Raw genomic sequence first — 14423 nt, forward strand, 5'->3', positions numbered from 1 at the left:
TTGCATGTAACTAGCTTGTTAAAATGCTGAATTTTGCTGAAATATATTCAGCACTTTATGTGGATTTTTGGCACTTCCCGGCACTTAAACTATCACTTAGGAATGCAGTTCTATGGTCCTTACTTCTCTACACACCATACTAGTGTAGTACTTAGTCTCTGGCCCATATGGGTCTCAAAACACTTTCTGTCTATGTACTGAACCTCGTCAACATTTTTCTGAGTTATCCGCTAACTGTGCTTTGTGCATCATTTATGTCAATATGGTTTGTCTGTTAATACGTTGTGACATTATGCAATATGTGATGCACATGTAAGTATGATGCAGTAATCAGAAAGCAGTCATTTGTAATTCGGCACAGTCATTAAGCACTAATCATGGTTAATTAAATTGTACGGATACCTGGATTTTTGACGGTTGTCACAAAAATCATCATCTCTCACAACAGTTAAGCAAATGAACATCAACAAAAAATTATATGGTTCATTTATCAATCGTAATGTAGAAGACAACATCTAGAAGATGCATGCACAAATTGTGACCGAGAATACTATTAGTAACTTCATTTAAGTTAATGCAGTACTTAACCGATAAAAGTACACCAGATTACAGCAACTATTATTTGCTTCAACAAAGAATATGAAACGCCATCAGTGAGAAATACATACTCATAACATCAAACAATGATTAATCTACATTTATAATACAAACAATAAATTCAAAGAAACAATACTTGGTTTTATAGTGTGTAATCTATATTATGCAATAAAACCTTTCCGATTTTGATAAGAAAGTTATGTGAGAAAACTTCCGAATATGTTTTCTGGAGCATATGTTCAATAATGGAGATGAAAAGTATATTAAATGGAGTTAATACAGATGTTACATTTACACTGGTTGGTTGAAATTAAGTTTTGTAAAATTTATACTTTACCCCCTTTTTTTAAAAAATAATGCAATTTTAGCACGGCATCAACCACTGCTTCAATATTATAAATTTAATGTTAAATAACAAAAACTTATCTATTATTTCATATATTTAATTAAAAATATTTTTTAAATCCCGATATTAAAGATTATTATAAGTCAAATAAATAAACAATTACAAGTTAATAGATAAGTATCTTACTTTCAACAATTCTAATACAATCTTCTCTCTTCTTCTCCGGCGAAAGAACTCTACAGTTTCTTCTTCTTCAGACTTGACGATCAGAAGTTTAAAGTTTTAGATCAGGTATTTTTTTGGTTCTCTTGTGTATTTTACAGTTATGTTTTGACATGTTCATTTCACTTTCTTCATTTCAAATTATATGGACATCAAAATCATAATCTGTTGATGTTAAAATAGATAAACTTATATGAACTTGTTTTCTTTATTTTATAATAAGATTTATATCAACTTATTTAGTTACATTTTGATTCATTCCATCTAAATAAGAATCTGAAATAATGTTGTTTCATAAATATTTGGTTGTATATTTTACGAATGGTTTTAGAATTATTGTATGAACTGCCATGTAGTATTGATATATTTGTTCTATCAATCTTAATTTTGATAAAATATTCTGCAACCAGTATATAGTACTCATATGTCTGATTTGTAAGTGAATATAGCCCTGGCTACTGAAAAAAATTGAAGTTTGAAGTTGAAACAAACATGGATATTTGAAAACTTTAATGTCATATAATACTTTTTATTATACAACAATATAAATTTCATCTTACATAGTGTTAGATTCATATTGTTGGTTGTAGGGACCATATTGAAGTACACAACATATAACTTTGGTCCTACAGGGTGTTGGTTATTTTTTTATACCTTAACTAGAATGCTTTTCAGATACAATTGATTTTATGTTTTAGTATTTAATTGTTATTGTATTTTTCACTTTCAGATGGAGTTTATGCTAATTATCAATGTCTTTGAATTGACACACTTAAGTGAGGGATTGGTAAGCTATATTCTTAGAACAAATTAACTCAAATCACAATTGTATGCTAAAAACCGTATTTATAAAATTAAAGATATATTAAATGTTGTGTATTTTATATACATAGGTACTTCCAAGGATAATGAGTAACCAATTACCAAGAAAGTGTGAAGTAATAAAGTTGGTTGATTATACGGGATTTAAGTACAAGATTGCAGTACAGAGCATCGGTCATAAAAGTAAGAGGATAAACGGGCCAGAATGGACTCAGTTTGTTGAAACTTATAAAAATAAGAATATAGACAAGCTGTGTTTAAAAAAAGGAAGTAAAATTTGAGATAAATGTTTTGAACAATGAGGGATTGGATATTAGAAAGGTTGGCTCGAACAAAGATTATGTTCATGGTTGCTTGATACAGGCTGAAGAAGAAACATACTGCAAGCAGGTTAAAAATTGCTACCTTATTTTTATATACTTGTCCTGTACATGAATATCACCAAAAATGTATATAATGTATGGGTGAGAGTTGGCTACAAAGTCCATTTTTTCTACAAAGTGTACAAAGTCATAAAACACCACAATTTCAACCATAAAACACACTCAAAACCTACAAATAACAAAGTGGAGATTAGTAAAACGCCATATTTGTGGGTTTTGTGTTGTGTTTTGGATGATAAGGCTTTGATTTTCGAATAACTAGCATTAATGTGTTTTATGTTGATTATCATGTTGTGTTTTATATTCATAGTTCTACGATGGTGTATTTGAAGTTTTTATGGACTGTTAGGGTTTGAATATTGTGTTTTAGAGATCTTCACTCTGTTATTTGTGGGTTTTGAGTGTGTTTTATGGCTGAATTTGTGGTGTTTTATGACTTTGTACACTTTGTAGGAAAAATGGACTTTGTAGCCGAACCCCACCCTATAATGTATAATAACAATATTATATAACAAACAAAAGGTTAAATTTACTTGATATTCAAAGCGTAGACATTACATATCAAATACATCAGTTTAGATGCTTCATTGTCGCCCTTATACACCAAACTTTTAACCACAGTTTGTTAAAACAACAGTTAACAGACATAAAATAAAACCACAAGGAGTCTTCAAAAATAAGTGGTTTCTACTTATCTCTCATAAGAAATGTTTTCTCATAAGCATCTAATTGTTAACCTTAGACAGCTTCTTCCGGGTTCTTCTCACATTAGTGGATAGCTCACCAATGTTGACAACATCAACATCTTGAGCTATCCGCTTTCCATTGGGACTTGATCCAGAATCCTTTTCAACTTCAACGGCTGAAAAGTCAGCCGTAACAGAGACAGCATCCTTGCAACATATCACATTGATCTCATTTAATAAAATAATGAACTCTTTTTAAACATATTAAACATACTTTCAAAAATAAATACTCACCCTTGAAGTTCATTCAGCAGACACCTGGGAAGATTCTGAAAGGTTAACATCTTTAACTTCAGCTACCTCTTGAGTAACCTAAAGGATCATAATATATGATATTATATAAAAAAGTGCAGAATCCAGTCTTTGAACCTCAAAAGAAAAATAAATAGATTGAAAAAGTAATTTTATATGCTACCTCCTTAGTATTTTCATCACCATTACCATCTCCACCAACCAACTCAACAATTATTACTGGATCATCACATGTTTTTTGCACGGTATAAACACGATAGTCATTTTTAAGATTGAACTCTGAAACATCAATCTTAAAAGCGACCTTCTTATCAACCAATCGAAATATCTCATGAGGGAAACATCCAGTATCATTCGCCTTCACCTGCTTCTCTCTTATGTCACTCGCCGCTAATCCAAGAAGCTTCTGAACATCTCTATCAAACATAACAAAAGAAACACTACCACTCTCATCCTGCACCCAGACTTGCACCTTGAACCTGAAATATATACAAATGACTAAGTAAATTGCAAAATTATATTCAAATATCAGTCTTAAACTGTTATTTATATAAATAAAACGTTAAATAATCATCATTTCTTACTTTGTGGTGACAGATGTACATTCACTACGACATTTGGAACAAACCAAAGAAGTCGCAGGCAATTGAACAATATCATCTGAAACATTTTTAACATTCTGCAAGTATTCACTTTTAGCCATCAGCTTCTTGAAACACTTATGACAGACAGGATAAAACCAACCATACTCTTCTTGCACAATCTTAATTGTCGCAACCACAACACAACACAACACAAGACATTCCTGTAAAAACAATATATCAATTTGTAATCTATAGTTTGACAAACATGCAGGTGATAAACCAAACAAATATCCAAACTATATAAAAAGATGTGAATCCTTTTCTATCTCACTAATCTCATCAACATGTTTCCTCACACCATTAGTTACAAATTCTTTATGCAATGGAAAAACGGTCTGAGACGATAGTATTGTTTGAGAAGTAGAACCACTCCTTTGTCCAAACTTCAGTATAAGACTTTTGAATACCACAAATGATTAGAATTAGTATACAAATAACATGAAACCAAGTATTTGACTTGAACATTTATATACAATAGAAATTACATTGACAAATTACCTCCTTCTTAGCTGATTAACTTTATCAATTTCTTCATTCAGAACATTCGTGTTGCAAACTTATCACTTTGAACTGTATATTCACCTACATGCAAAAGTATATAGATATTTAGTCAACCTGTCTTTATATTGCCAGAAATAAACAGTATAGTTATGATTTGCAGAAAGTAACAAAAATTACCTTTCCATTCCTTACACTTTCCATGTTGTATAACAGCCATCACATGCTCATGAGCTGGAATTTTAGAGATGAACTCCTTAAACTGCATAGCATAATCATTCCACACAGTACACCGCAAAACCTTACCCCTACATGAAAACAATATTCGTATGACGATATACTAAAGACTAATTTATGACCATTTTTTTACAATCTCTAATATCAAAACAAAATTGAATGAATAACAACACAAAATCGAAAACTTATGACATTTATTAAAGTAGTAAATGAGTCATAAATTAACTAACATATTCATTAAGAATAAACTGTTGATCTCATTTATTACCATGATTCAACATTAGATATAAACACTATAGATCTCATTTATTACCATTACCAGGATTCCACATAAAATACCAACATTTTTCATCTTATTTATTAACATCATTAAATACAAACAATGATCTGTACATGACTGCACATGTAAATATCAACTTACTCCAAGTCTTGATTATCGAAATTGATATTCTTAGTCTCTTTTGGAGGTCGACCAAAGAATTCAAGATCTCCACAACAAACCACAGATCCAACAACATCTATATGATCACATTATACAACAATATAAGTAAAACTCTCTAATTTTATACAGAGAATACATGATTACAAACATATACACTACCAACACTCAAAGAGTTTAACGCCTCTCCTTGAAGAATATCTTGATAAGCTCTGAAGTTGAAACCATACTCAACACCTTACCAATCTCTCACAGGTGTAACAGTTGTGCATCTATAAAAGTTGATTTTATAAGGCCGTACTACAAGTTTATATAAATCTTTATTCTCATGAACACAAAATTTCGACAGAATGACAACAACATCTTCTTGAAGTTGTCCATCAAAAACTGGTATCAGATGACTCTTAATACCTGCTTGAATCTTAGCACCCTGAAGAGCATTTAAAGAAAGTATCTTTTTAGCATACACCACTACATTCTCTAATAGAACGGAAAAGCAGAAATACAAATTATCTTTTCATTAATGAAGATGAGATCCATTTTGTAATCTTGATTCCCTTTTCGAATAATTCTCGCTTTCATGTTCCACATATCTTTCTCAGGATTCAAATCGTTAACAAAACTAAGATTGTTACTGTCAACTGATATTGACATGCTTCTAATTCGGAATTCGGATTGTGCTCAAATTTCAAATTTGAAAATCAGTGAAGACGAAAGTGTGATCAAATATAAAGAGGGAAATGAGAAGTAAAGCCTTATATAAGAAGATGATTGACGTGAGTTTCTGAGTGACATGCATTAATTGCAAATTACTTATTCCTATGCATTTTTGAATTTGAATTTACCGGTAATTAGCCTTAAACATCTGCTGATCTAAAAGCATTACAGAGCATAACAACAACTACTTTTGGGTATTAAAGTAAAGTCAGATATAAATGAGCAGATGTTTACTTTGGCAGAGGTTTGAGTGAATTTTAAGTGATTTTATATATTAGGCTTTATGATGCAGTAATTACATAAGAAAAGCATTGTTAGACAGCCTCTCTGCGTGTCACATCATCTTTTCTTATGTCATTAGGATTTCTCATTTTATATAAAGTATAGATAACAGATTTGGATGAGAAATAATTGGTTTGGTGAAATATGACAGTGATACACAAAGACGTCTCTGAGAATTCACGTACTCTGTTCGAGTGTGAAAAAATGTGTCTTTCCGTAATGTTTTATTATTATTAAAATTAGTATTGAGCTCAATAAAACTAATACCAAGTGGACTAAATTCTAAATCATATAAAAAATGATTTGTAAATGGAGCTATATTGGAATTGCTACGTGTTTACTATCGGATTTTTTCTAAATCGCGTACCCCTTGAAATCAAGGGCCTTTTGCGGAGATCCTCCCTGCATACCATCAAAGCCGCCACTCGTGATACATATCGAAACAAATAGATGGATCATACATGTTATGTTGATCGTGAACTTATAATAATAATATTTGGTTGAACGATGGAAGCGTATGTGTTGCATTCTTGTTAATTCATCAGTCACAATATAATGCGTTTAGCTGGGCCGTACTAAATGCTAGCGAATTGGATAGGGAAGCAGTTACGTGGCGGCTAAAAATTAAATGTACAGATTAGCGTTAGACGTATGTAAATCCTAAAATACATTCATTAATTAGTACCGAGACACATATGTTATATATAGCACGCACCCCAGTCCAACACAACCCCACAATCCTCAAACATCCTCTACACCATGACGCTTTCACTCCTTTCCTTGTTCTCCATCCATCCCCAACTACAACCTCTTGTAGCCAAATTGTCTTTACTTGACACCATCGTCTTCTATGTGAGTTCTCTATATCTCTATTTCTGTGCGTGTGTGCGTGTACACAGAGCCGGCCTAGAAGGGGTGCAGGGTGGGCGACGGCTCAAGGCCCAAACCATCCGGGGGGGGGGGCTGAAAATTTATTTTTTTTAAAATAAAGTTATGCTGTAAAACTTAAAATATATAAGTATTGAATTGGAAAATGACATCATGAGGCGCATAGTCTGCTGGTTCTCATGTCACTTTATTAGCGTGTTTATTATCTATGCATTAAATGCAAATGACATTAACTGACTAATTTTGTATTAAACTAAATCAAAATGAAAATCATAATTACTTTCAAATCTAGTTTAAAAATAATTATTTATGTTAATTTCTTAAAATATTATTCAATACAATTAATTTTGTGTTTCATTTTTTTATGAAAAGAGTCTTTTTTTTTTTTTTTTCCTTTCAACTCTATGTATTTTCAAAATAAATTTGTGTATTTTCTAAAAGTTTTAATTTTAGAGCCTTTTTATCTTCGGGCCCATATATTTTGAAAGATTTTCAGAGAGAGGGCCTACATGTAAACAACAGTTACTGCAAAGAAGATATACGTGAAATAAACAATAGTAATGATTGGATTGGATTGGATTGGATTGTGGTGCAGATTGTGCATATTGTGGACAAGTGTGGGTTATGGCATAGGCTACCAGTGCTACTGGGGCTGGCTTATTTGGGTCTCAGAAGACGCTTGCACCAGAGATACAATCTCCTACATGTAGGAACAAACACCGGAAAACAATACGACGTGCAACAGTATCCTCATCGGACGGCTGACGGAAAGTGCAACCATCCAACGGATCATATCGTAGGCAGTCAAGGAACCTTTTTTGGTCGTAATATGCCTCCATCCACTTCCAACTTCGGGGTAAGATTCCGAATTCATCAAGATTGTAATATAAACGAATTTTTTTTTATTTTTTTTTGGTTTATTATACACACACAGATGTGTATGCAATAGATATATGGGAAGGATTAACAAATTTATATATGTATATACAAATAAATAAGGGGGTGTTTGGTGTTGCGTTTTCAAAATAGATTATGCGTTTTCAAAATAGATTTTGCATTTTCAAAACTGCGTTTTGAAAAAACATGTAGGTACATGCTTCTCTAAAACTGCGTTTTGGAGGCAGATAATCACTTTTTCATCCAAATACTTTTTTAGATTATTTATGTTTTATAAACACAATAATCAAATAATCACTTCAAAACGTAATCCCAAACACCAAATAAAATGTGTTTTTTATAAAAAAAAATGTAATTTTATAATTCAAAATCGAATCATCAAAGCGGTTGTCTTCAAAATTCCTAGATCCGATATTAATTCAAAAATTGAGTTCAAAATTCAGTGTGTATAAAAAGGTACCATTTAAATATCTAAAACCCGAATTTCGGTTTAGATAATCAACAACCTGACTAATGGCGTGGTGGTTCATTTGTAAAGGCTAAGCTTTTAAACACCTTAGGAGGGGAGGTCTTGGGTTTAAGTCTCACGACAAAAACAAAAGAAATTTGCCGTAAAAAAATCAACAATCTAGTGTATTACTATTATTAGAATCAACAACCTAGTGTATTGCTATTGTTAGAGAATGTTTGCAAAGAATAAATTTGTATGTGTGATTATTTTTGAGAAAATATAAATAGTATTTACATTAGACATGATGTTTCTGTTGGGTGGATGAAGGTCCGTGTTGGACTCCATTTTCCATTTCTTTCTAAAAAAACAAACTATTCGTAAACAATATGTTTTGATATTGACAAACAACATAAATTGTTAAAATCAATATATTTTTTTCTCTGTTAACATTTTTTTTATATATTATTTTTAGTAAACAGATTATTTTATATATTGTTGTTTGTAGAAATATGAGGTCGTGGGTTTAAATGCCCACCTCCCTATCTGTCGGAAAAAAATTGTTTATGTCTCATTTTGTCAGTATCATAAATGAAATTATAACAATATTTGCTTAATTTGTTTTTATAGTTATTTTAACCACGAATTTTACTTGCTTAGGTTTAAATTAAGATCTTTCACCAAAGCGTTTTTGCCTTTTAATTATCATTAATATTTGCTTAATTTGTTTTATATTTCTTTTAACCACGAATTTCACATTCTTAGGTTTAAACCTAGGTCTTTCACCAAAGAGATTTTGTCTCTTAATTATCATTGGCTATAACCGAAGTGGCAATATAGAAATTTTATCATCGTTATAAAATTAACCATCACCAACGACTGACCCGCCCTAATCACGGACAAAAGTTTTAAAATAATTAACTAAAAGTACATTTTATAAATATATGTTGATTGGTCGTGCCAACGAATTAACAAAAAACCCAAATGTAAATAATTTATCAATATGTCGTTGATACGTTGGTTACAATTTTCATTAGCGACCTATCACCCACGCCATGTTTCCCAATATTCACCACTTTCACCGAGGGATTCTTCAATGATATCCGTTGCTGAAAGCCCTATGTTTTGTATTGTATTATGAATAAAAAAAAGTTGGAGTGTCTCATAATGAGAGAAATAATATGGTTTTGAAATTGAAGTTTTAACTTGTATCTTACAAATTTGAAGTTGTTGGAGCCTCATCCATCAGTGGTGGCCACAAAGTTACTTGAAAGAAGGAAATTTGCAGACTGTGGGAAGCAATTCAACATGATAGCTTGCTCTTGGTTACAGTTCATGATTCATGACTGGATTGATCATATGGAGGATACTCAGCAGGTCAAGGGAATTAACTTATTCAGTTGTACCATTATGGTCGACGAGAAAAAAATTAAAAATGTTTTTTTTTTTTTTTCTGAAAAGGAGTAATGACAAACGGGTGACTTTGTTGTTGGACCTTAAATTGGTTAGCCGCTAGGTAAGATATCAACTTCGTATTCCTCAAATATCCAAAACTGACACGAGTGTACTTTGACAGCAAAAGTGGCGGTTAAAAAAAAAGATTCTGCAAAGTGAAGTTGTCAGATCAACTTTAAAGTCGCTATCTTAGATAACGACTGACCTAGATTTGAAGCCTATCCAAAGAAACCACCCATTTGTCATTGGCTTTTTTTCAAAAGAACTCATTATTTATTAAATTAATTGTCAATCAAGGAACCTTGTGTTTGTTAACGTTGGTCAATACAGGTTGAGATTGTAGCTCCGGCTGAGGTGGCTGAGCAGTGTCCATTGAAGTCATTTAAGTTTTACAAGAGCAAACACTTTCCTACAGGGTCACTTGATACTAAGACTGGTTTTCTTAATTCAAGGACTCCATGGTGGTAAGTTGCTTCAGTTATTCTAGGACATGTATTTTGACTTCACACAAGTCAAAATGACATTCTTCAATCTAGCATATCATATACTGAGTTGGTAAAAAAAAAAAAGTTTAGCTAGTGAAGTAAGAAAGTAAAAAAAGTATAATGGGTATTTTCGCGACCGGACTGGTTGCGAGAACCAAGCATGTCTGGTTAAGGTTGAACCAGTTTTTTAGTTTTGATTATTTTTCTCCTCAAATTTAGTTTACAGGTTATTTTATTTTTATTGTAGCGTATTTATATTTTATTGAAATTAGAATGTACATCTAAACATAGGTTAATTTTATCAAATTATTTATGATGTCATACGCTTCTTAATTTGGTTTAACTAGAGTACTGGTGGACTAGTAAAGCAACCGATTTGCTGCCTGGTCCGGCTATGAGGACATAATAATGAATTGGTTAAAAAATAAAATAAAAAATACGGTAGTTTATTGAAAAAGTTAGTTTGGTAACCACATTGCCGGATCTATTGCAGGGATGGAAGTGTTATTTACGGAAATAACGAAGCCGGGATGGGGAAGGTAAGAGCGTATTCAGATGGAAAGCTGAAAATAGCTAGAGATGGACTTCTTGAACATGACGACAAAGGGATTCCTATATCTGGCGATGTCCGAAATTGTTGGGCTGGTTTCTCCCTTTTGCAAGCTTTATTTGTTAAAGAGCATAATGCTATTTGTGATATGCTTAAAGTAAGTTCATCACTTTTTCCTATCCATTTATCAACTATTTTTTATGGCAAAAACTTCAATAAAAATATAGAAAATACGGGCCGGCAAGAAGCTGTAAAACCTACAAAATTACTAGATAATATTTATGCTCAAAAACAATATTTAAACAGCCAGAAACTAAAGTTTCCCTTGACACCCGAAATAGGTGTAAGTTTCATGTAAGCAACAAGGTAGTCCATACAGCACAAACAATGGTTCAAGAACTTCATTTGTGACAATTTATGCAGGACCATTATCCAGAATTTGATGACGAGAAATTGTACCAACATGCAAGATTGGTAACCTCAGCAATTATTGCAAAGATCCACACCATTGATTGGACTGTTGAACTCCTAAAGACTGATACTCTTTTAGCAGCTATGAGAATCAACTGGTAAATAATTCACAAACTAGATTTTGCTCGATTTTCAAATAAGAACTACATATGAACTTTCACTTGTATGTTTGCAAATAATAAACAAACAAACAAACCTAGCCAGTAAGGTCCCACATGTACGCGGTAGCGTAGGGTAGTGTCTGGGAGGGTGAGAGACGGGGCAAATATGCACTTTATCTCAAAAGATAGAGAGATTGCACCCCAAATGAGACCACGATTATAACACTACTAGAAAACTGTTGTTTATTATGAATATTTTTTTACGATAAATTGGATTCCTACGCATTTCCTACTAATCGTTAAAATAAAAACGAATTCCGTTGGATTTCCGTCGAAAATTTCCGACACATTTCTTACGCATACCGATTCCTACAAATTTCCGACTAATAGTTAAAATGAAAACGAATTCCGTCGGAAATCCGTAGGAAATTTCTGACACTTTTCCTACGCATAACAATTTGTGGCTTTTTTGTCGTTTTTTTTGTCACAAAACTAAGACCCTTTCTTGTTCTTCGGAATTTCGTGGGAAAAGTGTCTGCATTTTCATTCATAGGAAATGTGTAGGAAATTTTGGTAGGAATAGTGGCACTTTTCTAGTAGTGTAAAAACCCCTTTTTCTTTTTCAAATGATATGTTTATGATATACAAACATGGAGTAACATGAATAGTTGCATCAAATTGTGTACAAGTGAAAAATTCTTGATACAAACATGGAGTAACTTGGAAGTAAAGTAAACACAAATCCTTTTTTGTTAATCTAAAAAGGGATCACCGAATTAAGCTTTTTGATCCACTCCTATATGATGTTTGCGTAAGTTCACTATTAAGGTGAGCGGTTCAATTTCATCATCAAGTTTGAATTCAGTATGGTGTGGTTTTGGACCTATAATTTTGACCCGACGCATGTGACGAAAATTACTGGATTTGTCACTGGAATTAAATGTAGGTATGGCATGCTTGGGAAGAAAGTGAAGGATTTGTTTGGAAATATATTAGGACCCGAACTAAGCGGATTAGTTGGTCTAAAAAAGCCCCAAGATCATGGAGTGCCATATTCTTTGACGGAGGAGTTTGTAAGCGTCTACAGAATGCACACAATACTGCCAGACAAAATAATTCTTCGTGACATCGATTCCATAGCTCCAAAACACAAATCCATTCCGCCAATTCAAGAAGAGTATTGTTCTTTTTGTGTACACGTATTACATTATATGAAGAAATTGTGAAATATAATGATCATTGTTTTGTATAGGGTGAATATGAAGGATATGATAGGAAAAGAAGGAGAAAAAAGATTGTCGAATATCGGTATGGAAAAGATGTTAGTATCCATGGGGCATCAACCTTGTGGTGCTGTCACTTTGTGGAACTATCCATCGTGGATGAGAAACCTTGTTGCTCATGATATAGATGGCGAAGAGAGAAAGGATCAGGTGGACATGGCTTCCATGGAAAGTATGTACAACTTTTTGGAAACTTTACTTAATGGGGGGATGTTCTTCGATCTATGGTGTGTGTGTGTTTTTCAACTTAGATTTATAGTGTATTAGACCTTGGTAAAGGCGACTTCTTTTTCATCGAAATATGGTTTTCTGCAAGAAAATGAAACCCCAAGTGAAGTAACACTTGGTAACCACAACTTCAAGTGAAAACATATTTGTCAACTGACTTTTATAAAAAAAATGGCACCACCCTAGTAATTGGCATAAATGTTTTCATCTTATGTCAAGGTTGCCAAGGGAGATTTCCCATGGGGTTCCATTTTCTTGCGGAAAACCATATTCCGATGAAAAAGAAGTCGCTCTTCCCAAGTGCGACTACACTACAAATGAAGTTAAAAAGAAAACACACCAGGATTCTAACAACATTCTAAATTTTCATTATTATATTTAACTAGTTATATATGATCTTAGTGTAACATGCTTGTTGAAAAATTTAAAAGTTTATAGAGATCGAGAAAGAAAGGTTCCTCGATATAACGAGTTTAGGAGGAACTTGCTAATGACCCCCATTAGCAAATGGGAAGATTTGACTGATGATGAAGAGATTATTGACGCGCTCAATGAAGTATACGGAGACGATGTTGAAAAGCTTGATCTGCTAGTGGGAATACATGCTGAGAAAAAAATTAAAGGTTTTGCCATTTGTGAGACTGCTTTTTTCATCTTTGTGCTAGTTGCTTCAAGGTAATATATACTTAATCCTAGTCTTGTTACCAGCTTGAACATATATGTGTAATTGGATGAGTATTATATTTTGTTAATCCAATGTTTAACCATGCTTGATTATAGGAGGCTTGAAGCAGATCGCTTTTTTACAACCAACTATAACGCGCAAACATACACCGAGAAAGGACTACAATGGATTAATAAGATTGAGAGCCTGAAAGACATTCTTGATCGACATTTCCCTGAGATGTCAAAGACTTGGATGAGATGTTCTAGTGCGTTTTCGGTGTGGGATTCAGATCCAAATACTCCTAACTACGTTCCATTGTATTTGCGATATGGTAACTCATGTTAGTAATATGGTGTATTTTGAGACAAAAACCTTGGTTAGTATGATGAATAAAACCTATGTTTTATCCTTACTTCTTTAGGATCCGTATGTTGTCTCATGCGACGAAGAACATACCAATTAATATAAACTTCAACTTATCACCTAGGCCCCATACCACATTAAGGTAAGGGTGCCACGTAAATTCGGTGTTGTTCATATCATCTTAGACTTCGGCATTTAAAGTATTACTAGTTAAGGATATAATTCTTTTATCTCTGTTGTTTGATAACATTTAATACTCTTAATTGTAGGAAGCGTAAGAATGATTTATTAAGTGACAAATGTCCAATAAGCTAAAACCTAAACTCACTACATCATCACCCAAAACCTAAACACCCACCCCACCCCACCCCACCACCACCCAAACCCCCCACCCCACCCCAC

The 14423-nt window shown here is 32.8% G+C and overlaps 2 protein-coding genes across 2 annotated transcripts; one reads left to right on the top strand and one right to left on the bottom strand.

Annotated features, from left to right (window-relative positions):
• Positions 1 to 3095: 3095 nt before the first annotated feature.
• On the bottom strand, positions 3096 to 5840 carry LOC110932469. The gene is made up of 9 exons (XM_022175800.1): positions 5693 to 5840; positions 5169 to 5265; positions 4691 to 4818; positions 4555 to 4594; positions 4321 to 4408; positions 3953 to 4173; positions 3532 to 3847; positions 3375 to 3428; positions 3096 to 3263 (listed from the first exon to the last, which is right to left on the bottom strand). Exons 1-9 carry the CDS (start codon positions 5838 to 5840, stop codon positions 3096 to 3098), a joined length of 1260 nt encoding a protein of 419 aa, XP_022031492.1.
• Positions 5841 to 6882: 1042 nt separating this feature from the next.
• Positions 6883 to 14076, top strand: LOC110930525 (alpha-dioxygenase 2). The gene is made up of 10 exons (XM_022173842.2): positions 6883 to 7037; positions 7669 to 7929; positions 9646 to 9795; positions 10204 to 10337; positions 10852 to 11065; positions 11332 to 11477; positions 12427 to 12657; positions 12733 to 12935; positions 13423 to 13666; positions 13772 to 14076. Exons 1-10 carry the CDS (start codon positions 6945 to 6947, stop codon positions 14001 to 14003), a joined length of 1908 nt encoding a protein of 635 aa, XP_022029534.1. The 5' UTR covers positions 6883 to 6944; the 3' UTR covers positions 14004 to 14076.
• Positions 14077 to 14423: the final 347 nt, after the last annotated feature.

The sequence above is a fragment of the Helianthus annuus genome, chromosome 8, assembly GCF_002127325.2.
Source record: "Helianthus annuus cultivar XRQ/B chromosome 8, HanXRQr2.0-SUNRISE, whole genome shotgun sequence".
Taxonomy (NCBI): domain Eukaryota; kingdom Viridiplantae; phylum Streptophyta; class Magnoliopsida; order Asterales; family Asteraceae; genus Helianthus; species Helianthus annuus.

What these genes read in the sequence shown, in the direction of transcription:
- LOC110932469 (XM_022175800.1), bottom strand. Translation starts at nt 5,840, where the DNA reads ATGTCAATATCAGTTGACAGTAACAATCTTAGTTTTGTTAACGATTTG. An exon ending in CATTAATGAAAAGATAATTT is followed by an intron (nt 5,266 to 5,692) that starts GTATTTCTGCTT and finishes GTGATCATATAG; the next exon opens with ATGTTGTTGGATCTGTGGTT. An exon ending in TTCGATAATCAAGACTTGGA is followed by an intron (nt 4,819 to 5,168) that starts GTAAGTTGATAT and finishes GTTTTCATGTAG; the next exon opens with GGGTAAGGTTTTGCGGTGTA.
- LOC110930525 (XM_022173842.2), top strand. Translation starts at nt 6,945, where the DNA reads ATGACGCTTTCACTCCTTTCCTTGTTCTCCATCCATCCCCAACTACAA. An exon ending in TTGACACCATCGTCTTCTAT is followed by an intron (nt 7,038 to 7,668) that starts GTGAGTTCTCTA and finishes ATTGTGGTGCAG; the next exon opens with ATTGTGCATATTGTGGACAA. An exon ending in TTTGTGCTAGTTGCTTCAAG is followed by an intron (nt 13,667 to 13,771) that starts GTAATATATACT and finishes GCTTGATTATAG; the next exon opens with GAGGCTTGAAGCAGATCGCT.